Genomic DNA, 24,562 nt, shown 5'->3' on the forward strand with positions numbered 1-24,562 from the left:
TAAAACTTTAAGGTCTCTTTAGATGTTGAGATAGAGTAGAGACTCGGAACGAGAGATCGAACCATTAACCTTTAAACAAAATAATTGAAACTTTATCTATTAAACTATACTCACGTTGATTGATTCAAATAGAAACATTCATGGATTTTACATAATTACCTCTATTTTCTTCTCTAAATCTTCCTCAATTAGCTTGTGATGTCCCACGTTGATTGAGGACAAGAGAACTGTGTGGAAACCTTTGTTTTAAAGCTATGAGCGGAAGTTTGAAAGGGAAAGCCCAAAAACGACAATATCGGCTAGTAGTGGGCTTGAGCTTCGATCGTTACATAGCTCTTCCATAATTATAATTATGTTAATTATTGTCATAAATGGAAGGAATTATTCTAACTATTATTAAGCATAATTAATTTTTATTCATTTGTAGCCTTAATTTAGTAGTTTGTTACATTAATATGAATAGAAAAAGTAAGAAGTTTGAGAAAAAAAAAATGTTACTTATGAAATTATCTAATTTTTTTTTTTTTTTTTTTTTACCAATTTAGTTTATTAACTTTAATATGTAACGATTTAGTCATCATACTTTAAAGTGCGTGAATTTATAAATGATGTCATGTTTGTCAATCAATTATTACACGTTAGCTGTCGTGTTCAAAGGTTTAAAAAAAAAATATATATAGTTTCAAAGCATAACTGAATCGTATTGAAAAGTTCGTATTTTCTCGAACCATCTAGAATGTTGGTTGACTCGAGATTTTCTAGACTTCCTCCAATCACTCAAAGAAATGATCTTTCTATCTTTACTTCTCACCCATGTTTTTTTGCATTTATCTAAAAGAAACTTCACTTTCTCTTTCCTTTCATTGAAAAATAATAATAATAATAATTAAATTTATCGAAAAATTGGACTTTTCGACTATGTTTCATGGAAGTTGTGTGCAACATGTTCGATTCATCAGTGTTAACTGTTAGGGTTGTTTAAAAATTTTCAATAACTCGAAAAATCCGATTAATTAATCGGTTTTGTAGACGTTTATTTAATTTCGTATATGTCCAACAATTTCCGTACAACACCTACTGTTCTGTGTGATTTCTGCATTAGGTATGACGGTGCCCAATCATCATTTTGATCAATCAGAACCCTTTTTCGAAGCTGTACAAGATTCTTCCAAAGCATATTGTTTTCCTAAAAGATACGATAACTCGATCCAGCTCAACCCACGAACAACTACTAATGATCGGGATACAATGTTTCTAAAGAAGCGTAGAATGCAAGCTATTGAAGTCCCCAAAAAACACAAACTTTTGCACCCCACGTTTGTTTTTTGTTTTTTGTTTTTTGTTTATCATCAAAACCTTACCTTTTGTGATCACAATTTTGGTAAGATCCATTTAGGAAGTTGACTCGATGTTTTCAAGGCCTTCTTGGAACACCTGTGTTAAAGAAAAGAAGGCCGCCATTGTAGGCTGCAAAAGTGACAAAAAAACACGCATTTCATTAGTTTAAACAGAGCTTTCAGAGAAAGAAAGTGAATGAATTTTCCATGAATTTTCGTTAGTTCATTTCCTTGACTCTTCACCGGAGACCTTTCATCATGACTTAGTCGTCATCTTCTTCTTCGTCTTCGTCTCTCTCTATCTTTTCTGTGTTATAAATTGGTTCATTCCGTGTCCTTTCAATTCCAGATTTCATCACTAAATTCTTCTCTCTCTCCTCTCTCTACTTGTTTTAATTTCCGTTCTGAAATTCTCCAGAAATGAAGGTACGGCTTGTCGAATTCTTTCTCTTTCTCTTCTTTGATGGGTTTTGTTTTTTGTTTTTTGTTTTTTTTTTTATGCTTATTTTTTGGTTTGATTGTTTTGCAGAAAGTGATTCTGAAATTAGATGTTTCTGATGAAAAATCAAAGCAAAAAGCTATGAGCTCTGTTTCTAGTTTAGCAGGTACTTAATGGATTTTCTTTTGATTTCTTCTTTCTCTCTCTCTCTCTCTAAGAAAACAGAGGAAATGAAAATATATCATTGAAGATCTGTCCAAAACAAACCCATCTTTTATTAGAAGAACAGATTCAACTCCATGGAGTCTCTCTCTCTCTCTCTCTCTCTCTCTCTCTGTTCTGCTCTGTTTTTTGAGAAATGCCCTGTTTTTCTTCAATTTTACATGGAAAATTGAACGAACTCATTAGTTTACATGAAGAACAAAAATAACCCATGCTTCAAAATCTTCCATCTCTCTCTCTCTGTTCTGCTCTGTTTTTGGAGAAATGCTCTGTTTTTCTCCAAACCAAATGAAGTTTCTTTGTTCTGCAATTTTACATGGAAAATGGAATGAACCCATTATTTTACACGAAGAAAAAAAAACAACCCATGTTTTAAAATCTTCCATCTCTCTCTCTCTCTGTTCTGCTCTGTTTTTGGAGAAATACTCTGTTTTTTCTCCAAACCAATTGAAGTTTCTTTTTTCTTCAATTTTACATGAAAAATTGAACGAACCCATTATTTTACATGTAAAACAAAAGCAACCCATGTTTCAAAATCTTCCATCTCTCTCTCTCGCGCTCGCTCTGTTCTGTTTTGTAGAAATACTCTGTTTTTCTCCGAACTAGCCATTAAAGAACAAAAACAACCCCATATATCAAAATCCACCACTTTTCTCTCTCTCTCTCTCTCTCTCCATCCTGTTTGGCTGACAAAAATTTGTGAAAAAATGATTGCAGGAGTGAACTCAATCTCAATGGACATGAAAGAGAAGAAACTGACAGTAACAGGGGATGTAGATCCAGTGATGATAGTGAGCAAACTAAGGAAAATTTGTCACACAGTGATCGTATCAGTTGGACCAGAGAAAGAAGAGAAGAAACCAGAGCCAAAGAAAGAGGAACCAAAGAAGGAAGATCCAAAGAAGGCAGCAGAGGAAAAGAAGAAAGAAGAAGAAAAGCTTGCAGAGATGTTGAAGGCATGGCATGCCAGAAATAACCCCTGTTTTTATCCACCTGTTTTCTATCCTCCTAGAAGCATAAGCATTGAAGAAGATCCAAATGGCTGTGTTATTTCTTAAAATCTCTCTCTGCCTCTCTCTCTCTCTCTCTCTACCTCTCTCTACCTCTCTCTGTATATGAATGCCATTTCAAATGGATATTCCCAAGTTCTAGACCTAAGTTTTGAGTTCTTTCCTTCTTTTCCACTCCAAAATTTTGTGATTTCATGTATGGAAGATTGAAATTTGGATAAGAAATAATATATTTTTTCGTCTCAACACTCCACAAATCAATTAACGTTTTTATTACTTTAGAAAATTCAAACCGGTTTGACATTTTATTTATATTTTTATCAACATTCCTATAAAATCAAGAACAGAGACATTTCTATATATATATTTCCGCCACCAAACTAGTAAAGATGTATCTAATTTTGATTAAAAATTTGAACGTTCATATTTCTAACATTAATTTCTTGAACTATTTAAAAATATAATTCCCGAGATTCCAAAGAGTAATGGCGTTCATTTCCTGAAGGGGAAGAACAATTTTTAAAAATTATTTATTTTTAATTAGTAGAAGAAAAATAAAAAATATTTGCAAATAAAAAAAAAATATATATATATATATTATAATCAAAATTAATCAATGGAACGAACATAAAAAACCTTATCTCTTAAGTCGTCGGTATAATCGTTGACTTTGACTAAGTCTCTTCTATACCCATTTTTCTGATTATTTATTTTTAAAATCTTAAATAGGAAATATCAAGGGTAGTTTTGTAAATTTGCTATTTTGTTCTATTTTATTTATTAATTAATGGTAATTTTATATTAAATAGAAATAGTTAAAATTTCTTATAATAATAATTAATTTGTATGCCGGTTTTGACCAAACCAACTAAAAACCATTTGCATTCGTAATAAATTCATGCAATTATAATGATAAATTATTGAAAAAATAATTAAATATTTATTTTTAAAATAATAATTCAAAAATAGTTAGATTAATATTACTAATAACAAATTTATTTAACTCCAATAATTATTTAATAAAAAGAGTTAAAGTTTCAAATATTTTAATTATATAATATTTAATTAAAATTCCTAAATACCCTGATGAATAAATTTTCCTGAGAAAGCGATGTTGATAATAAAGTAGGAAGGATTGGTTAGCTAATTGATTCTCGTGTATAAGATAAAAAAGACGGTATAAGTTGATATAAATTGGTTGAAACTAAATATTATAATTTTTACGACTATTGAATTGATTACGTCTAGCAATAATTAGAAGTCAAAGATTCAACCCAACTTTAGATACTAGTTGAAATTTTTCAAAACTTAAATTATTTATATACGCAACTACATCTTTTCCACCTTCGGCCACAACAACATCGTTGCATATATCAACCATCAGGGTGTTGCTTGTGGGAGTTTTTGTCGTTGTCGTCGTCATTAGGAAATGGTTGGGAGATCCCGATTGGGATTTATGCATACCATTGTTTTTGCAGTTCAGTCCGGCTAAGTTGGTTTAGTTCAATTTTAAGGTCATTTGCTACGACTTTTCCTCGTTTTAAGCTAGAATTACTTCTCTGTCTTGTGTTTTAAAATGACGATTGCATGTGTTTAGCGATGATCTTAGTTCGTTTAAATTTAAAAAAGTCAGGAACTTATTTAATTTATATATTTTAACTAGAAGCGAGATATTAAATTATGATTTATGAGTTTAACGAAATCGACGTTTTTTCAAAATCTTTTATTTAGGTAACTTTTCTATCGGTATTAACGATTATCGATATTTTTATCAATAATTTCATAAAATTGAGACATTAATATTTTTGTAAACGACACATATATGTCTGTCGGAATTCAAATCCACTGTGTATGAGTGGAATAATATTTGTCCCCACAAATACAATGTTCAAATGGACATGAGATATATCCAAAGATGCCGTCTTCAACAAAGCAACTCTTTTGTCAATTTCCTCTTCATGATGACGTCAATCCATACAATAATAATAATAATAATAATCAATTATCGAATATTACGTATGACTAATGGATTGCATATTTATCCATATGTTAATATAATCTCGAGTTTGACGAGCTAGACAATTGTGTCTGCATCCGTCCAATTCGATAATCACGTATGAGATCCCACATTAGTTAGAGAGGAGAACGAAACGTTTGTTATAAGAATGTGAAAACCTCTTTTTAGTAAACATGTTTTAAAACTGTGAGACTGACGACGATACGTAACGGGCTAAAATGGACAATATTTACTAGCAGTGAACTTGGACTGTTACAGCACGAGTTCAACCCACTAATTTGCTCGAAGAAAATTCAAAAGGGTATGCTTTAAATTCTAAGAATTTACCCATAACTGATGAATCATAGATAGAGATAGACAATAATGCAATATGAGGGGAAAAAAAGGTTTAAAGATGTGAACACACCCTTTTGCCATATTTGGTGGAGATGCCTTTTAGAAAGTTGGTAATAATAATATAGTATGGAGTGGTAGCCAAGTAAGCCTTGACTTGATTATTTAGTGGCATTTGTTTTGTATATTAAGCACGTTGCCTTTTGTTTTTAATAATTCACAAATGAGAGAAGAATTTCAATACATCCCTATTGATAACCATTTGGTTTTTTGTTCTTAGTTTTTGAAAATTATTGTAATATCTCAAAAACAAATAAATTTTGGTATCGTCCATAGATTGTTCTATTAAAGGATCAGATTTCTCAAAGAAATCTGACTCTCCCTGTTCATTAACCCATCATTTAACCGACGCTCTAGGGTCATTGTTATCTTAAAGCTCTTGATTCAATTGTTCTCTGTTTACTATTATTCGAAAATTATCTGTTAGATTATGACCCATGATCGAAATATACCGAAACAAGTAAAAGAAGCAAGAACAACTTAAGGGGAGAGATTCTTTGAATAAAAGAATCTTAAGCATTTATGTTGTCGTGACTAGAGCATACATTTGACAATGAGTATTTATAGTGGAGAAAGCACCGACAACTTTTCTAAACTTTCTCCTCAAGTTAAAAACATTAACAATTTTTCTAATTAAATCACTCCACAATTTGCCAACTACCGACAAATCTACTAAAGTTGCTCCATTAATTAATAACTTATTTTATTAATTTAAGTTTATCGGCTCACGATCTTCCCCATGACTTTATTCAAGATTTTTCACTCCCAACAACTCTCGCATCTCTGCGAACTTAGTCTTTGCTAGGGCCTTGGTGAGAACATCCGCACATTGCTCTCTAATGCATATGAACTCTACAGCGATTTGTCTCTTCTCGACACACTCACGGATAAAGTGGAAATAAGTGTCAATGTGTTTGTTGCGTCTGCAAAATACCAAATTCTTCATCAATGCAATCGTAGGTTTTTTGTCGACATAGAGAGTTACCGACTTTCAGTCACTTAGTTCAACAAATTTCTCAGCCACAATGCTTGGCATGATGTCGCAGTTGCTACCATGAACTTGGCCTCATAGGAAGATAGTGTCACAATTTGTTGCTTCTGAGATTACCAAGAGATCAATTTCTGTTGAGATAAAACGTCATTCCTGCGTACTTTTTTTTATCGTCAATGCCTCCCGTTAAATCACTATCGGAAAAATCGATTAGTTCTTCAAGACCTCACCCTCTTTAATACTTCAGCCCAGAACTTGTGGTTCGCTTCACATAGCTGAGAATGTGCTTAACTGCTGGATGATGTATCATAGTAGTCTTTTCCATGTACCTACTCACAATTCCAACAACATATGAAAGGTTCGGACGAGTATGAGTCAAGTACCATAGACTTTCGATGATGCACCTATACTCAGTGGAATTCACCAAGCTTCCTTTAATATGTTTCGCGAGTTTTAACTTTGCTTCCATGAGATACTTAGTTGGGTTGCACTCTGCCATCTTAAATTGATGCAACACCTGCTTAGCATAGGCCAATTGCTTTAGCGTGATACAATTTTTCCTTTGGCCTACTTCAATACCGAGGTAGTACGTGAGTAACCCGAGATCAATCATCTCAAATTCTTTTATCATTTGGTGCTTGAACTCTTTGAGGCCTTCCACACTTGTACCAATGACGATCAAGTCATCAACGTACACACCAACTATGAGTGTTTCATCTCCATTGTTTCTTGTATACACTGCTTGTTCTTGCGAACACTTCATGAATTTTAGAATCTTTAAGCTCTTATTCAGATGTATGTTCCAGCCCTCAATACATGCAGTAAACTGTAGAGGGTCATTGGCAACTTGTACGTTTTGTGCCCTTCGGGTTTGATGATGAAACCTTCAGGTTGGGCAACATACAATCCTTCTTGGAGGTCACCATTTAGGAACACTGATTTGACATCCAAGTGATGGACCTTCTACCCGTGTTGAGCTACGAGGGCAAGAATCAACTTTACAGTGTCCAATCTAGCCACTGGCGTGAAAAACTTCTCAAAATCAACTCCTTGCCGCTACACGTATCCCTTCGCCACGAGTCTTGCTTTATGCTTAATGAAATTTCTTTCGCTATTCTTCTTCAACTTAAACACCCACTTCGAATTGACGGACTAGTCAATGCCCACATCTTGTTCTTCTCAGTGGCTTTAAGATCTTTTTCCATGACCTCCTACTACATCATTTCAATTGCTGCCTCATGATAAGTTTTCGGCTCCTCGCCACTGTATCTACATAATTCGTCATTTCAATTGCTAACTTGTCGGGATCCAATTCTTCTTCAAGTGTATCTACATAAATTACAGCAAGAGAACGAAACTTCTTTGGTCCATCCTCTGTTGTGGATCCTCCTGTGCTCTCGCATGAGATCTCTTGTTCTAGAGGATTTATCACGACTTTCAAAGTCACTGGTGATGACATGTGTGGACTTCTTGGTGTCACTGTCGGTGTACATTCTAGGTCTATTGCGTCTCCTTCTTCTTCCAGGGCAGTGAAGTCTGTAACAAGCTGCTTGGTATCGCCAATGCTGCACCAATCTCACTTCTTCTCTTCTTCGAATACGACATCTCTACTTACATGAATTTTCTCATGTTGCGAATCATACACTTGTGTGCTTTGGACCCATTCTCTACGCCAAAGTACACCATCTTTTGGCTTCTGTCATCAAGCTTTTTGATATATGATTTTACAGTCTTAAAATGTGTTATAACTGAAGACTCTTAGGTACTCGAAGTGAGTTGTCTTACTGAACCATGCTTCGTAGGGGGTGCGAGTGTCTAGCGCCTTTGTGGTAAATGGTTTAAAAGATAAACTGCATGTCATATTGCCTCACCCAGAAAGTCATGGAGACTTGCATGCTCTTGAGTAAGCTTCTTGCAGTGGTCATTATGGTGTGGTTTCTTCGTTCGACCACACCATTTTTTTGTGGAGCGTACGGTGCAATGAGTTAACGCTTGATGCCTTCCTCATCACAAAACTTTCAGAAGTTCTGGGATAAGAACTCACGACCTCGTTCGGTGCGCAAGATTTTTAGCTCGTGATCAGACCATTTTTAACAAGTCTTTTGAACTTCTTGAATGCACATAATGCCACTCCTTTTTCTCTAAGTACCACATCCAACGGCTATAATCATCAACAAGTAAGAGAAAGTACGTTGTTACTAGCACTTGATGATGGGGTGATTGTGTAAGATCCCACATCAATTGGAGAGGATGTTGGGCCTCAAAGGCGAGTGGATTGTGAGATGTTACATTTGTTGGGGAAGGGATTAAGCATTCTTTATAAGGATATGAAAACCTCTCCCTAGCATACGCGTTTTAAAAACGTTGAGGAGAAGCCCAAAAGAGAAAGTCCAAAGAAACAATATCTAGTAGCAGTGAGCTTGGGGTATTACATGTTGAGCCACATAAATCTGTATGAACCAGTTGCAATGGTCACTCAGCATGGAAACGGGTTTAAGCTGGAAACGACAGTCTTGCTTGTTTGGAGACTAGAAAATTTTCACATAGCTAGTTCGGGTGTATGATTTTGGGTGGCCCATTAGCCATTTTCTTCTCTCCTATCGTTTTGAGCGCCTAAAAGTTCAAGTGTCCAAGTCTTGCATGTCATAGCCAAGCTGGGTCTGCGAGTGTCGTCAATAGAGAGGGAGGATTGGTCTTCAATAGTAGTTTGTAGAGGCGGTTATGCAACCATTTTGACTTCATCAACAAGTTTCCATCTCTGTTGAACATCTTGAGGAATGAGTCAAGCTAACTCCACTCTGCTTCCTTCTTTCTTCATCTGACCAAGACTAATAATATTACTCTTCAAGATTGAGATATAATATACCTCGGTCAGTAGACGTTGGTCGTCGTTCTTGCACTAGAACAAGATGAATCCTTTTTCTTGGATCGGTACAGTTGACTCATCACCAAACTTCACGTTATCATAGGGGTTCTCATCAAACTTCTTGAACTTTCCTCAATCTCCAGTCATGTAGTTGGTTGCTCCATTGTCTAGGCACCACATGTTGGTCTCTGCTCAGTTTTCTTCTTTTGTGAGAAAGTTCACCATAACCTTCTCTTAGTTAAGTATCAACAGTTTGACATCTTCTAAGCCAACATTAGTGTGGGCTCTTGATCCTGCGTGAGTGTGAGGTTTGCCTCCTCATCGCACTTCTTCTTGTAGCACTCTACCACATAATGCTCATATTTTCCACAAAAGTAACACTTGATCATGCTATTGTCCTTCAAGGGGTTGACATTGTTGTAAGGTACTTTCACGACCTCCTCTGCCACCACGTTCGCTACCATGTCCACGATCTCTATTTCCATTATTATGGTTGCGATGCCCTCTCGTACCTGAAAAAGAAGAGTCAGATGCATCATTCTTTTTCATTCGTGCGAGCCATCCTCATGTCTGAGTAAGAGGTGTTTCTCCTCCCCTTTGTCTTCGTAGCCACGAAGTCTCTCCTCATGGACCTTAAGATAATCAACGACTCCTCTACCAACATGTTCTTGAAGTCACTGCACTGTTCGATGGAGGTAACAATCTGCATGAATCTCGAGGGAACAACTCGAAGGAATTTCTTAACAACGGAGATCCCTCCACCTTGTCGCCTAATGAACGGATGCCACTGACGATCGTCGCCAACTTCATAGTAAAGTCGTCTATTGACTCACCGTCTTTTATGTGAATAGCCTCGATTTGATCCAGTACAACTTGATTGGTTTGATTCAATTTTCTTCGGTTGTTAGGATTAGAGTTTGACCGAAATTTTGGTGAAATATAAAGGAAAAAGAACGTGTTATGTTTGCAACTTGAAGCTTTTGTGAGGTAATATAAGAGAAATTTTGTTAAACCTAATTTAATCTGCATGTGAATAAGTATGAAATGCTATTGTATGACACGTGAATTAAAGTGGTTAAAAACGAAATTTATAGATGAAAGTAGTGTTTTCAAACTTAATACCTACAAACTAAAACCAAATAGCTATCCTATCCTCGTAATTGCTCTCATTCAAATAGAGCCGCGATTTATTCATGTACTACTCATTTACTCAAGTGTTACATGTCCACCAGCTCTTGTCTTAGTTCATCTCCGAACACCTTATTGGAAGAGGTACCACTCTGATACCATTTGTAACATTTCATGTCACGACGATCAGGTGACAAGTACATATTTTGAGTCTTTATCCAAATTCTAAGCATAGATCGTTACTCCATTATAGTTATTTAATCAATAAAATGTATATACTATATTAATTATGAGAAAGTTGTTGCTTAAATGATTATTTAAAAAATGTCCCAACAACTGTTTGAAATTCAATTATATTTTTAATTATGGGAAAATGTATTTTATTTCCTCTTTTGTAATTTATTATAATCTTCTGTCTTTAATGTTGTTTTCACCTGAATTCATATAAATTAAATAAAAGGGAAGAAAATTAGAGAATTTGAAAATGATGTTTATGGAACTTTCTCCCGAGCTACGACGATTATGACTTGAATACAACACCAAGATTTGAAAAACCTCTCGAAAATGAAGACGTCTAAAGAATTCTAGAGAAGAATGCGTGAGATTCTCTTGACTTAAGATAATGTTCTTTAATATATCGAAATATAATATTTTACTTCAATTATATTTAAGTATTATAAAATATCTGATATGTTCATTCAAAAAGGGGAACGAGAATTGAGGTACATGGTGTGTACAAAAATGTTGACTGCATTCAACAGATGCCCTGGGTCGACATTCCTTTATGACTACTAAACTCCCAACACTTCACCTCAATTAACACGGTCATGGACCTGAAAAAGAAAATGCAGAAAGGAGTAAGTATATAGATATAGCCCACGTGACCTGAAAAAGAAAATGTAGAAAGGAGTAAGTATATAGATATAGCCCACAAGCAAACTACTTGTAGGCTCTCATCGCATCTTTGATCTAGCAGGTGACCACAGACTATCACTGACTATCACTGAGATTTATGCATATCATTCTTGCTATGCACAAACTAAGGTAACTAACTAGCCTTCAGAGTTGTGTCTGATGTCTAGAGTTGAGGCACTACCTCAAGAACATACTCACAACCAGTAGTACGCCTCCACTATGATCAGTCATCTAGTAATTATCGAGAAAAAAAAAAGTGCAGTAAGAGTAAGTATAAAATGTACTCAGTAAGCAACCTTCTATACGCTATCGTTGGACATATACCTATAGACGAAAGTTGAAGCTATGTGCTCATATTGCCCATAAATTAGTAAAAAAAAAAATGTGGATTAAGGTATGTATTAACTTTTTCAGGTTCAAAGGTACCTAAATCATGTACATACGTCGGTAATCAATCTTATGCTTAATATGCTCTGAGTCGTAGTGGCTCTTGAATAAGTCCTAGGGTAACTCTCATAGGTACGAAGGAGTCGTCTTGCTCTAAGAATGATCATACATGTCTACCTAGTGAGGCTCTATTCAGAAGATTCTTTCTAGTGGTGTCAGACAACATCTACCTATTCTTAAGATTAGTAAACTATTTGTCACATTGCCTTTTCAGTTGGGACAGTAAATGCATATTCCTACCACCCTCCTTGGGTTGGAATAGTCAACTACCTGCCTTAGGAACAATACTTGTTTATTCATCGTCTTTTCAAGTTAGAATAGTAAACTGCATGTTCATATCACCCTCCTCGGATTGGAATAGTATAAGGTCATGACTCTCCACTAGATACAACCGGGTTAACTTAATAATATACCTTCTATGACTCTTAGAGTCCCATGTGGGTGATAACTAAATTTTGTGTACCAAGTAAGCCCTAGCTCCTCTTGCTTAGTTCACAATTAGAGGTTGCGCCCTAAACATCTCTAGAAGGTGCCTATTCAACCCAAAAAGGGTCTATGAGGCTCACAACTACCGTCTAGGACCAAAATAATGTAAAACAACAGTTCGTGGTCACGTCTAACATAATCATAACAAACATTCTAGGGCACATAACATTAGTTTGGAGCATAAATGGGCATGAACTAAACCCTAAATCGTGTATATAATAAGATAAATAAGCATATATTATACTTAAAATGCTTAAGCAAGGGATAGTAAATCAACCCAGACATGTTAGAATAAACATAGTAGTACAATTAGAGATCTTAAATCATGTGCACACGAGCGGTAAAATCGAATAATGTACTAAATTATAAACTTTTCTATTTACAAGACTTAGGTATCATGAAACTATGTCAGTTAGGCTCTTAAACATGTTTTCTAATCATTTGTCCATGGTCCTAATCGACTCGTACGAGTATTTCTTAAAACATGTTATAGATGGGTACTTGCTTTACGTGTTTTACGCTAAAAACGTTCCTAACTTACTCCAATTCCTTCCAAATTTCACTAATATGACTTGTAACAAAGAAATTAGGAATGCCATTGAAATCATACGAGCAAAGGTCGAACGGGCAAGAAAATGCACCCCACACGCTAATTTACACGCTCAATGAAGCTCACCCACTCAGAGCTAGAAAGAATGTTGCTACTGAAGTTAACACAGCAGGTCGCATCAGAAGGAATTTGTGAAGCTTCCATGGCCTCTCAGATTGAACCTCCTAATGTTCCACTTAAATTCATAACCCACTTCTTCCATTTCGCTACCTCCAATTTCTCTACCCTTTTAGCTCAACTCATCGTGACCTCCACTCCTCCAAATCCGCCGCTGTCAACGGTCTGTCGTCTCATCCACACTCAGGATTTCAGGGCTCAATTCGGATGGAAAAGCCGGCGGCCCCGCATTTGTAGGCCAGGTCTTCAGCATGTGCGACCTTTCTGGGACTGGTCTTATGGCCGTCTCGACCCACTTCGACATTCCATTCATTTCTAAAAGGTTCCCCTCCCATCTCTTGTCGTTAAGATTGTAATTGTTTTTTCATTTGAGTTTGATAATTTATGTTGCTAGGGAGTAGATTGAAGCTAGGGTAACAACTGATTTTGCTAATGGGCAGCCAATCATGGCTGTTTATGTATACATTATATGAGAAGTACTGCTCACGGTTTAGTCAGTTTATGAATATGTAATTGGGGGGAACTGTTTATGTGATTCATTTTTTAATAGCTCAAGTGTTAGAGTTTGTTTGTATTGTTCTGAGCGAAGTATCCGTTCAAATGTCATATCTTATTTGTTGATTCCGTTCTTTTAGAACACCAGAGTGGCTTAAGATGTTCTCGACCTTTACTAAGAGTGAAAGAAATGGCCCCATGTTCCGCTTCTTTACTGATTTAGGCGATGCAGGTATGAACTCCTTAAATTTCTATGTTTATGCTACACTTTATCTTCATTCCTTTTGTAGTATTTATGTGATTTATGTATTTGCTTCTTAGTTACATATGTTAAGCGATTGAATATTCCAAGTGCTGTGGTGGGGGCATGTCGTCTTGATTTAGCATATGAGCATTTCAAGGTACTAAATATAATATTGTTGGGTCAAGTCTGTTGGGAGGAAAGTCCCACGTTGGCTAGGGAATGATCGTGTGTTTATAAGTAAGGAAATACATCTCCATTTGTATGAGGCCTTTTGGGGAAGCCCAAAGCAAAGCCATGAGAGCTAACGCTCAAAGTGGACAATGTCATACCATGCTTGGATTGTATTTCTCAAAATTTATTTGGAATAAGGTTCCTCTTCTGCTTATCCCATAATCATCTTTGAGTAGTCAATATAGTTTTTGCACTCTTTTTAGTGGTGGTATAGATAACTGTGAAAAGCAATGAAAATCTTCATTCAATTCTTTTCTAACCGTTGATGAACAAGGATGGTTTTATGGGTATGTAATAACCCAAGTCCACAGCTAGCAGATATTGTCCTCTTTGGGTTTTTCCTTTCGGGCTTCCCCTCAAGGTTTTGAAATGTGTCTATTAGGGAGGAATGCTTCGTTCCCCTCTCCAACCGATGTGGGATTGCACAACCCACCCCCTTTGAGGTCCAGCATCTTCACTGGCACACCACCCAGTGCCTGGCTCTGATACCATTTGTAACAGCCCAAGCACGCCGCGAGTAGATATTGTCCTCTTTGGGCTTCCTCTCAAAGTTTTAAAACGTGTATGTTAGGGAGAGGTTTCCACTCCCTTATAAGGAATGCTTCGTTCTCCTCTTCAACCGATGTGGGATCTCTCATAAATGTGATGAAGGATCTTTATTGAATATTTGGGTGGAAAGGAATTCTAGAATATTTAATGACATGTAAAGGCAGTTGGAGATTGGCTGATTTGGTGAAGACCTGTATTTCTTTTGCGTGTTCTTTGTTAACTTTTTCTGTAACTTTTCTACTTTTGAACAAAAAGATTACCTCTCTCTAACAATATTATGTCATCGGTTCATTTTGGAATTTTGTTCTTTGGAATCCATAACCATAAGGTACATTATTCAAACGGCAAGTAGCTGTACTAATCTGCTGAAGATTCACTACTTGATTTTGGGCATTGTCTTCCATGATCTAACTTCTAAAGTTATGTTATGCAGGAAAAACCTCATCTATTTCAGTTCATTCCAAATGAGAAGCAAGTATGATTTTTCTTGACTGAATCAAAAAACTTCAATTAACACAAAATATCAATCTACCAGCTAGAATATCATGACAGTTAGTCGTGCCGTTGGCCCTTGTGTGCTTTTGTAATGTGTAGGTTAAAGCAGCAAACAAGCTTCTTAAATGCCTGTCTCAAAATGGTGGAATCAAAAAGATTGATGGCGTTCCTGTTTTCGGTGCCCATAACTTGAATATTGCAATAGCAACTAATGATGGGATAAAGTGGTATGTCATTTTCTCAAGTTGGTTATGCAGTGTTTGCTACTTTGAGTAAGTACGTTGTTGTAAAGGGTGGTTCTATACCATATCATAATGTGTCTTCAAGAATCAAAAGGCTATTGTTAGTATATTCTAATTTCTTTCTCGATATGCTCAATAATGTTCGGGTAGTTCCCCTTTCGTCCGCCTTTTTGTGAGAAAGGTCGGTTTGAGCTGGAGTATGTGCAATCATGTGGAACCTTTGGGGTGAAAGGAATAATAGAGTGTTTAGAGGCTTAGCTTCTTAGCAGGATAATTTTTATTCTCCCACTTTTCATACTCTATCTGGGTTCCGAACATATTATCCTCGGATCGATTATTAAGCCACAACTAACATGCGTCGTCTCACATTTTCTTCTCTAGTAGGTTCAAGAAGTGATGGATGAGATGGGCAATCCTGGAATACCCTTGAGTGTCATCTCTAAGGTTGCTGAAATGCAGCTTCTTTATACCGTCGATAAAGTAATTCTTGGAAATAGATGGTTGCGTAAAGCTGTCGGTATTCAGCCCAAGTTCCCTTGCATGGTCGACTCATTCGAGAGACGGTATGTGCTCAGGTTTTCGAAATTAGGTACATCTTACAATACCTTTGATGCTATTTATGTTCTATGTTTCAGGAGTGCAACTTCTCTCCTAAGAATCTCAGAGTCTGCTAAGCAGGCCGAAGAACTTCAGTGTTATAGCTCATCAGCCCTCAACATTCAAGATAATAGGGAAGCCAATCAAGAAACTAAGCAACAATCCTTCAATCCTTTTAGAAATTTGTGGTCAAAACAACGCCAAAGAGATGACATTCGTCACGAATATATGAATCAAAACGTGCAGGCAAGTCCTTTTCTTCCCAAAATAACAATGGTTGGTGTCTCTACTGGTGAATCAGGGGACACGAGTAAAGCCAATTTAAAAAAGACAATGGAAGATTTGACTAGAGAACTAGAGAATATAGATCAGGGTAATCCTACTAGTCCTAACGAGTACGAATTCGACAACGAAGAACGTGATCCATTATTTGTTGCAAATGTCAGTCATTTCTGCTCTGGTTCGGCACGGTGGGATCATAGGTAATGATTAAAGGACCTTTTGAGCATCATGCATCTAAACGAACTACTCTTCTAACAACTCCCGTTTTCTCAGATGCAAGCGGTAGGTTTGGGCTGTTACAATTTGACCAAATGGATTCATAAGCGAGACAGGCTGCTGCTGCTTGTAAGTATTACAAATCTATTTCTCTGTTCTATTCTTACATGGCTCCAAAACTGCAATGATTGTTTGTTCAATTCCAGTAGTGTCTGTCTGTTGATATGGAATTGGATTTGAAAGAATTGTGTGCTAAAGATTAGATATTGCTTCCTTTTTTGTGGCGAAGCCTTTACTGAAATTGCTATGTCCATGAGTTATGATGGCTTGTTCCAGTTTTGGTTAGAAATTGACGGTGTTGGATGAATTAAACAAGCAGAACTTTCCATAGTAAGGTAAGAACTGTTCTAAGAACAGGAAAAAGCAAAGCAATGATGGGTGAAGGAATTGGTAGTGGGTTTGCTTTGCTTTGTTTTGTTTGTGGTTTTAATGCATTTCTTGTCCTCTTCTTCCATAGTGTTATGCACTTTCTTCCACATTATCAAGTGCTAATAGTTACTCACATAGACCCTCCTGAAAAAGATATTGCTATCATTTTATTTAAGCTTATGGGATACTTTTTCTTTTCTTTTGATATCATCTTAGAAGGAAATAGAATGATTTAGAAGGATGAGAGAGAGAAGGAGAGAGAAGTGGATGCCATGGATTTCCAACATCAAAAATATTTGGTCTTTTCAACATAATACCATCACTTCCAATCCCATTATCTTATGTTTAAGAATGAATTTTAGGACACCCTTTTAATCTGATCCACATCGGTTGGAAAGGGGAACAAAACGTTCCCTATAAAGGTGTGGAAACCTCTCCCTAGCATACACGTTTTAAAAACTTTGAGGGGAAGCCCAAAAGAGAAAGCCTAAAGAGGACAAAAAGTGTGGAAACCTCTCCCTAGCAGACACGTTTTAAAAACTTTGAGGGGAAGCTCGAAAGAGAAAGCCCAAAGAGGACAATATTTGCTAGCGATGAGTTTGGGTTGTTACAAATGGTATCAGAACTAGACATTGGACGGTATGCCAGCGAGGATGCTGAAGCCTCCAAGGAGAGTGGATTGTGAGATCCTATGAGAGGAACGAAGCATTATTTACAAGTGTGTGGAAACCTCTCCATAGCATATGTGTTTTAAAACCTCAAGGGAAAGTTCAAAGAGGACGGTGGGTTTGGGTTGTTACAAATGGTATCAGAGCTAGACACTGGGCGGAGTGCCAACGAGGACGTTGGACCCCCAAGGGGGTGGGTTGTGAGATCCTATATCGGTTGGAGAGGAGAACGAGACATTCTTATAAGAGTGTGGAAACCTCTCTCTAGTAGACGCGTTTTAAAACCTTGAGAGGAAGTCCGAAAGGAAAAATCTAAAGAGAACAATATCTGATAGCAGTGAGCTTGAATTGTTACATTATCATTATAATTTCTATAGTTTATGTTTTATTCGATCTAATCAGTATTGGTTTGACACTTTTAGGTAATACGTTTTCTTTATACACTCATTTATGACCTAAATCAGTCATATCCATCGAAGACATGCCATGTAATACTGCTATTAACTTTCCATAACGCCAAATCATTGTTTCGTTTTTATTCTTTAGATCCTACACTCGAATATAGTAGTTCCAAATGTTAAGATATCCGTCCACTAAGGCATTAAAGGGACAAACCTATTTTAGTATAGCGGTAGTGCAAAAAGGAACCTTTTATATCTAAAGGTTAGTTGAGATGTCGAGTTAGTTGATATAGTTGTTCGTATCTATAGAACATGATTAATTAAATATATTTTGTCGGATAGCTCAGATAGCTCGAATCAATCATTACAATGATTTGTCTTTTTGAAACGCGACAAACAACGATCTTCCCGTCTTTCTTAACACAATTTTGGTATAGATTAGGTAAGGTTGATGACTTTAATATCCAATTTCATTTCTCCTAACCCTCTCCTTTTAAATTCTTGTATTTAATTTGCCGCCGATATATTCAATATATTGAATGAAAATAATTACTATATTTAATGTTTAATCAATTATAAATCTATTTATTATTTGCTTGTAAAATAGACTTAATTTTAATTATATAATTAAATATTTTTCAAATTTCTAATCTCTTAGTGAATAGAACATATATTTTATTTAACAAAATTAAAATAGTATTAATTCATTCCATAATCGATTTTCTATTATAGACGGAGAAATTTCATCAATACATTTAATTAGTTAGGTACAGAGAACTCTCCTTTACGTGTTTCAATGATGAGTACAATGAGCCGATGAAGTGCAAGATGTATGCGTTTTGAAGTGAGTCCAATTCCGCTCTATCTAAGGTCAATGAGTCCATGATTATTTTCTAGGGATCCAATTTCTATTATTTATCTTGAACTCAACATTGACTTCATTCTGTTTTCAGACAGACAAATGTAACAGATCTAAAATTGTAGATCACACAGGTGTAACAAATCTAAAATTCTTGAGGATAAATATGTAAGTCGGTTAAAAAGATATTTGAATTTTTTTAAAGAAATTTAAATTTAAATTAGAAAGATAAAAATAATATAAAAAAAAAGGTGAAATTGAAAAGTGATAAAGGGATGAAATCCCTTGCAACAAACTCTTAAAACGAACCCTTATAAAATTGACATTTGGGGAAAAAGAGTTTTCATTGCATTAATTAGTAACAAATACAATGAAACATACCAAACAAAAATAATAATACATAAATTATTTATTAAAAAACAAACATCCAATATCCCTCTCTTGGGACCATAATATTTTAATTATTTAATAATCTAAATCATAATTTTAAATTTTAAATTCAAAATTCATTAAATTAATTAAAATATCTTCTTCTACTCTAAAAAATATCTTTAAGGTTAGTTTTGGATATAAACCGATCTGTGTATGGTATTTTTAAACTTTTTCGGATATTATTTAAAAAAAATTATACATTCAATGGATTACCAGACACATATATCTTACAAAATTGACAAGTTTTGAAATAAAACGGACTGTCGTAATTATTAAAATTCAAGAGTTTTGACTAATTTACTTTATCATGCATTAATAAACTTAAAATAAAAACTATTTTACAAATTAATGGGTGAATTAGGAAAATTTTATAATGAAATTTCTCAAAAATGCATAGGCAATAATAAATTAATTTTTTTAAAAAAATAGTGAAAATTAAAAAGATTCCTCACCTCACTCCACATTTCTTAAAAGAATTTTTTTTTTTTTTTTTTTTTTTTTTTTAGTAAATTAAAAGAGAATCTTTAATTAAGAAGCCCATTTTTTACGGATCCATATTCTCATCCCTACCATACACACATCAGTTTTTTTTTTAAAAAAAATAAAAAATAAAAAATTAATAAAAATATTTTTTTAAATAAAAATTTAATGTAATATTACATCATATGTGACGGGAGAAATTTTGTATTTATCTTTTAGAATAATTAGAGCTGCTTTAACTGTTTAATTAATGTCTATTTTTTGAAAATACAATGAACCAGAAAATATGACATACTATTAACCACAATAATATATTTTATTTTGAGTTAATTAATTAATTAATTAAAATAAGTTTAAAATATTTCTGATTTATATTATTAAATAAACTATATACGGCGAAAAAACATTAAACAACTTGTTTATATCATTAAATAAATTATATACGGCAAAAAAACATTAAACAACTCTATAACAAAGTAGATGATGTTGTTTATAAAGACCAACATCTTTCTTAGTGTATGTTTCGTTCATTATATTTGACTGACTCACTTTTCGATTCATTTAATAGACTGATTGATTTTTGAATTTATAGTTGTTCTGTATATACTCCTCATAAGTTGTGTAAGTTTAGATTCTGAAAATGCTATAAATAACTTAAAATTAAAGAGTATATTAGAAAAATAGTGGATGAAAAAATGACACGTTCGATATTAGGATGAGAAATAGGAGTGTAGGCAGGGTCATTTTGTTGTGCTAGATGCACTCAACAAATTTGGCTTCAACTTAGGAATTATTACTTTCAATAAACATTCATCTCTTTACAAGACACGTCACAATCTAAGCATACGGGACGTAAGCTCATCGTGAGGCTGATAATGATACGTAATGAGCTAAAGCGAACAATATTGGGTTGTTACACTTTCCTATGTATGCATATAAGTGTTTTCCATTCTATATTTTGAATTGTCGTGATATTGTTGCGTAATTTAAAAATTATATTTTTTGAACGTTTGACCCTTTTGAGTTCATGGAAACTTAAGACAATTACCTATTTGTATGTATAAAAATTATATTTGACGGTATATATTTTGACCTTAGGGTCAATTACCAATTGATCTCCATTACGTGGTACTATGTATCGATCCGAAGAATTGACTTTCACTTGTAAGTCATCTAATCTGCTCCTATCTAAAGTGATGCTAGGTTGCTTCAGCTTCACCCTTCACAAAGACAGGTGTAGGTGCACTTCGCTCGGCCACATGATGAACATGTTTTGAGCTAACTGCATGCTGCAGGTACTATGGATCATCTGACAACCAATCGGGTTGCCTTCCCAAGTCTCGCTGGTCTTGCCTGTAGGTCGTGATGTGCCTTGAGCTGGCCGTCTCCTGTCCCCTGCCGATGGGGAATCCGCTCTCGTACCTTAGTTACATTTATATATGAAAAATCACGATATGGCGATATAACGCTCCGCTCCCATACCTTAGTTACATTTATATATGAAAAATCACGATATGGTAATATAACGCACGGTCTTCCAAAAGTGGAACATAGCCTTATAACAAACATATATTTGTGTTCCAAGTAGCGGTGTGATCTATTAAAATTTATTAAATAAAAAAATATTTGTGTAATTAAATAAATAAAAGTGAATTTTTATATATTTCTAAGTCAATTATGATTGATTTACTTATTAAAAAGACACGAAATAATTGACACGTTGAAAGGAAAGTCGAGATTGGATGAGTGAGACTTTTCGTTGTTAACGACAAAATCGTTAACTTTTCGTTAACAAAAAAGTCGTTATTAGTTTCAAATAACGACAGTGACGTAGTGTCAATAATTCACATCAGTATATTACCAATCACGTCATTTCACTATCAAGTAAACGAATAATTTGTTGATGATTATTGAGAGGAACCGTCACACGTTGACTAATTAAGAGATAATTAAAAGAAACATGAGTATGAATTTATATAAGAAAAAAATAAAAAAACTTTTAAAAAAGTGGTAAATAAAATGGGAAGGTTGGTAAGGAATAAAAGGGAGATTGTGTTGAGAGAGAGAGGGAGTAGCAGTCGCAAGGAGGGGCGTAGGGAAGACGAGCATGATGTGTCAAACATGCAGAACAGAAGGGCCCATGTGGGGGAAAAGTGAAGAGGACGAGAGGGAAAAGCGCGTGAAGTAAAGAGAGCTCCCTAATCCCTATAAAGCTATTGACCAATGAGAAGAGGAGAGAGAAAGAGAATGGGAGAGTCAAAGATGTTAGTGTAACGCCTTCCTTTGCACACTGCCACAAAAAACACCAACTTCCTCAACCTTTGCCACCTTCCCTCTTCTTTCTTTGTCCCCATTTGACATTTTCTTTCAAAGTCAACAAATTTTATATTTATTATATTCATTTCACTTTTTGTCTCTCATCCTCTTTTTCTCTCTCTACAACGGTCTCAAACCCGTCTATATACTTTCAAACGTTCAAATTTAATTCTCCAAAATTTTTTTAAATTAATAATAATAAAAAATTAGTTTTAAGAGTATAAGAATTAAAAGATAAAAAAAAAACATAATGATTGTAACAGCTCAAGCTCAAGTCCACTGCTAACATATAATCATCTTTATTCTAAAATGTGTTTGCTAGATTTACATACCCTTATCAAAAAATATTTTGTTTCCTTCTCCAACTAATGTAAGTTTTACACTGATATAGGATGGAGACGAGAAAATTTTGATATATATATATATATAAGAAATAAAATTAATATTTTAAAGTGATGCCTCATTTTCTATTATGATTTTATAATTATTATTCTTTTAAAAAAGAAAATAATCTGAGTATAATTTAATTGATTTTTTTGTATTAAAATTATAGTTTTGGATTCGAAACAAGTTCCGAGACAAAACGACAAAAGATGCTTTTTACTAATGAAAAAGAAAAGCAATCATTAAATAAGTTAGAAGTAATAACGGATATACGGACACGTGACCGTATGATCGGAAACTCGAACCTTTGACGATTTAAGCTATAAAGTTATAGATAACGTAATCACTTTTAGTTATAAAAATAAAAAATAACAAAATGGGAAAAAAAACACTAATCACTTAATTTACTAAATTTCCAAAATTCAAAAATGATGAATTTAAATATTATTTATTTGCTCAAAACACTAAAAGGATAAAGGATAATATCAAATATTAATATTTTTTTTTAAAGAAAAATTATATTTGGTAATTTTTCTTTTTCTTTTTTATTAAAAAAATGATTTAATTTTTATTTTTTTTTTATTTTTTTTGTGTGTATAAATACATAATAAAGATTTAGGGAATTTCAAAAGTCAGTGCTCTTTTTCCTTTCATTTCTGTTTCTCTCTCTGTTTCTCTCTCTCTCTCTTTGGCTCTCTGAGCATCAAAAAAAAAAGTCAGCGCCGTCGTTTCTGCCTCCAATTCTTTCCCCTTTGTCCCTTTTTTTTTAACCAAATTCCCAAATTTTTTAAAAAAATTAATTTCAATTTTTGTTTAACCTCCATCCATGGCGGCCGGAAACAATGACTGGGATCTCTCCGCCGTCGTCCGGAGCTGCAATTCAGCAGCTTACAGGACAACCCCAACTGCCACCGCCGCCACAGAAACCGATTTGTCGTGTCTCGCTTCTTTAACATTCGACGACGATCCAAACGACGTCGCATTCTCCTTTCCCGACATACTTCAACCCCAACAACAAGAACAACAACAACACAACGGCTTCGATGAATTGCACCAAGCTATCTGTTTTCTCCCCAATTCCCTCACCGCCGCCGTCACCATCGCGCCGGAAATTCCCACCGCCACCACAAACCGTTACTTTCAAGAGGAATTTACACCCATTCTGCCGCAGCCGGATCCTGTGGAGGCGGCAGAGACGGCGGCGGCGCTGCAGAATCAACACCACCACCAAATCCAGCCTTCGTTCCCGCCGGAATTCCCAAATTCGTCAATGGTGCAATCTAACATACCCAAATCGAGAAAAAGGTAAGAAATTTAATTGAATTTTTTGTTGATTTATTTGTTTTGGGTAATAATTGGGGATTTTTTTTTTATAATTTAAAAAAAAAAATTACAGAAAAAATCAACAGAAGAGAACTGTATGCCATGTTACTGCAGATAATCTCTCAACAGACATGTGGGCTTGGCGTAAATATGGGCAAAAGCCCATTAAAGGATCTCCATATCCAAGGTATTTAAATATACATTATTAATAATCATGAAATTAAATTAAATAAATAAATGGTCAAAAATAAAAAAATTTCTTTTCTATTTTCTGTTTGTTTCTCGGGAAAATTCTTACTTTCTCCTCCCATGATTTGAATTGATGATCACAGAAACTATTACCGTTGCAGCAGCTCAAAAGGGTGTGGGGCCAGAAAGCAAGTTGAACGGAGCAACGCCGATCCCGAATCTTTCATCATCACTTACACCGGCGAACACATTCATCCACGTCCGACTCACCGGAATTGCCTCGCCGGAAGTTCTCGGAACAGGCCACTCTCCTCCGTCACTAACAAAAACCCCACTGGAGATCCCAATCAATCTCTGATCACTACTGCTCTGGTGGGCTCTGGTTCTTCACCGGCTGATTCTCCGATGACACCGTTCAACGATGACTATGGCGGAGGAGACGAGAAAGAGGGAGAGATGTTTGAGGATATGGCGATCGATAGCGATGATGATTACGACGATATTCTGATTCCAAACTTGATGGTGAGAGATGAAATCTTTGCTGGGTTTGATGAGATTCGGAGGCGGCGACCACCATAACTCCGGCCACCGTGGCGGCTGGTTGAATTGAAATAATACTTTTTCTTAATCACAGAATGACTTTAGTCATATAATCATGTAATTAGACTTGGTTTAAGTGAAGTAATTTTGAGTTTTTGTTAATTCAAAATTTATATTTAAGGGGTGTCTGTTCTGATCAGACACTTGTCAAA

General features: G+C 35.0%; 2 protein-coding genes and 1 pseudogene across 4 annotated transcripts; all 3 read left to right on the forward strand.

The window, feature by feature from the left end:
• The first annotated feature begins 1,452 nt into the window (after positions 1-1,452).
• LOC111808199 (heavy metal-associated isoprenylated plant protein 12) lies at positions 1,453-3,254 on the forward strand. The gene is made up of 3 exons (XM_023694043.2): positions 1,453-1,763; positions 1,867-1,942; positions 2,716-3,254. The coding sequence occupies exons 1-3, from the start codon at positions 1,758-1,760 to the stop codon at positions 3,054-3,056; spliced, it is 423 nt and encodes a 140-aa protein (XP_023549811.1). The 5' UTR covers positions 1,453-1,757; the 3' UTR covers positions 3,057-3,254.
• Positions 3,255-12,867: 9,613 nt separating this feature from the next.
• Positions 12,868-16,931, forward strand: LOC111808667 (uncharacterized; annotated as a pseudogene). The gene is made up of 9 exons (XR_015423337.1): positions 12,868-13,300; positions 13,614-13,705; positions 13,795-13,874; positions 14,931-14,972; positions 15,092-15,236; positions 15,340-15,380; positions 15,504-15,797; positions 15,870-16,313; positions 16,387-16,931. The product of XR_015423337.1 is annotated as an uncharacterized LOC111808667 (transcript).
• Positions 16,932-22,944: 6,013 nt separating this feature from the next.
• Positions 22,945-24,519, forward strand: WRKY27 (WRKY DNA-binding protein 27). Of its 2 annotated transcripts, XM_023695505.2 has the most exons (3): positions 22,945-23,603; positions 23,695-23,808; positions 23,954-24,519. In XM_023695505.2, the coding sequence occupies exons 1-3, from the start codon at positions 23,125-23,127 to the stop codon at positions 24,387-24,389; spliced, it is 1,029 nt and encodes a 342-aa protein (XP_023551273.1). In that variant the 5' UTR covers positions 22,945-23,124; the 3' UTR covers positions 24,390-24,519. The 2 variants fall into 2 exon arrangements, with proteins under 2 accessions (XP_023551273.1, XP_086973182.1); XM_087117056.1 differs by lacking the exon at positions 23,695-23,808.
• The last annotated feature ends 43 nt before the right edge of the window (positions 24,520-24,562 follow it).

This window comes from Cucurbita pepo, chromosome 13, assembly GCF_057944985.1.
Source record: "Cucurbita pepo subsp. pepo isolate OVF chromosome 13, ASM5794498v1, whole genome shotgun sequence".
Lineage (NCBI taxonomy): Eukaryota > Viridiplantae > Streptophyta > Magnoliopsida > Cucurbitales > Cucurbitaceae > Cucurbita > Cucurbita pepo.

Excerpts from the sequence above, each read along its gene's own strand:
- LOC111808199 (XM_023694043.2), top strand. Across the intron at positions 1,943-2,715 it reads CTCTGTTTCTAGTTTAGCAG|GAGTGAACTCAATCTCAATG; the intron begins GTACTTAATGGA and ends AAATGATTGCAG.
- WRKY27 (XM_023695505.2), top strand. The coding sequence starts at position 23,125 with ATGGCGGCCGGAAACAATGACTGGGATCTCTCCGCCGTCGTCCGGAGC. Across the intron at positions 23,604-23,694 it reads ATACCCAAATCGAGAAAAAG|AAAAAATCAACAGAAGAGAA; the intron begins GTAAGAAATTTA and ends AAAAAATTACAG. Across the intron at positions 23,809-23,953 it reads AAAGGATCTCCATATCCAAG|AAACTATTACCGTTGCAGCA; the intron begins GTATTTAAATAT and ends TGATGATCACAG.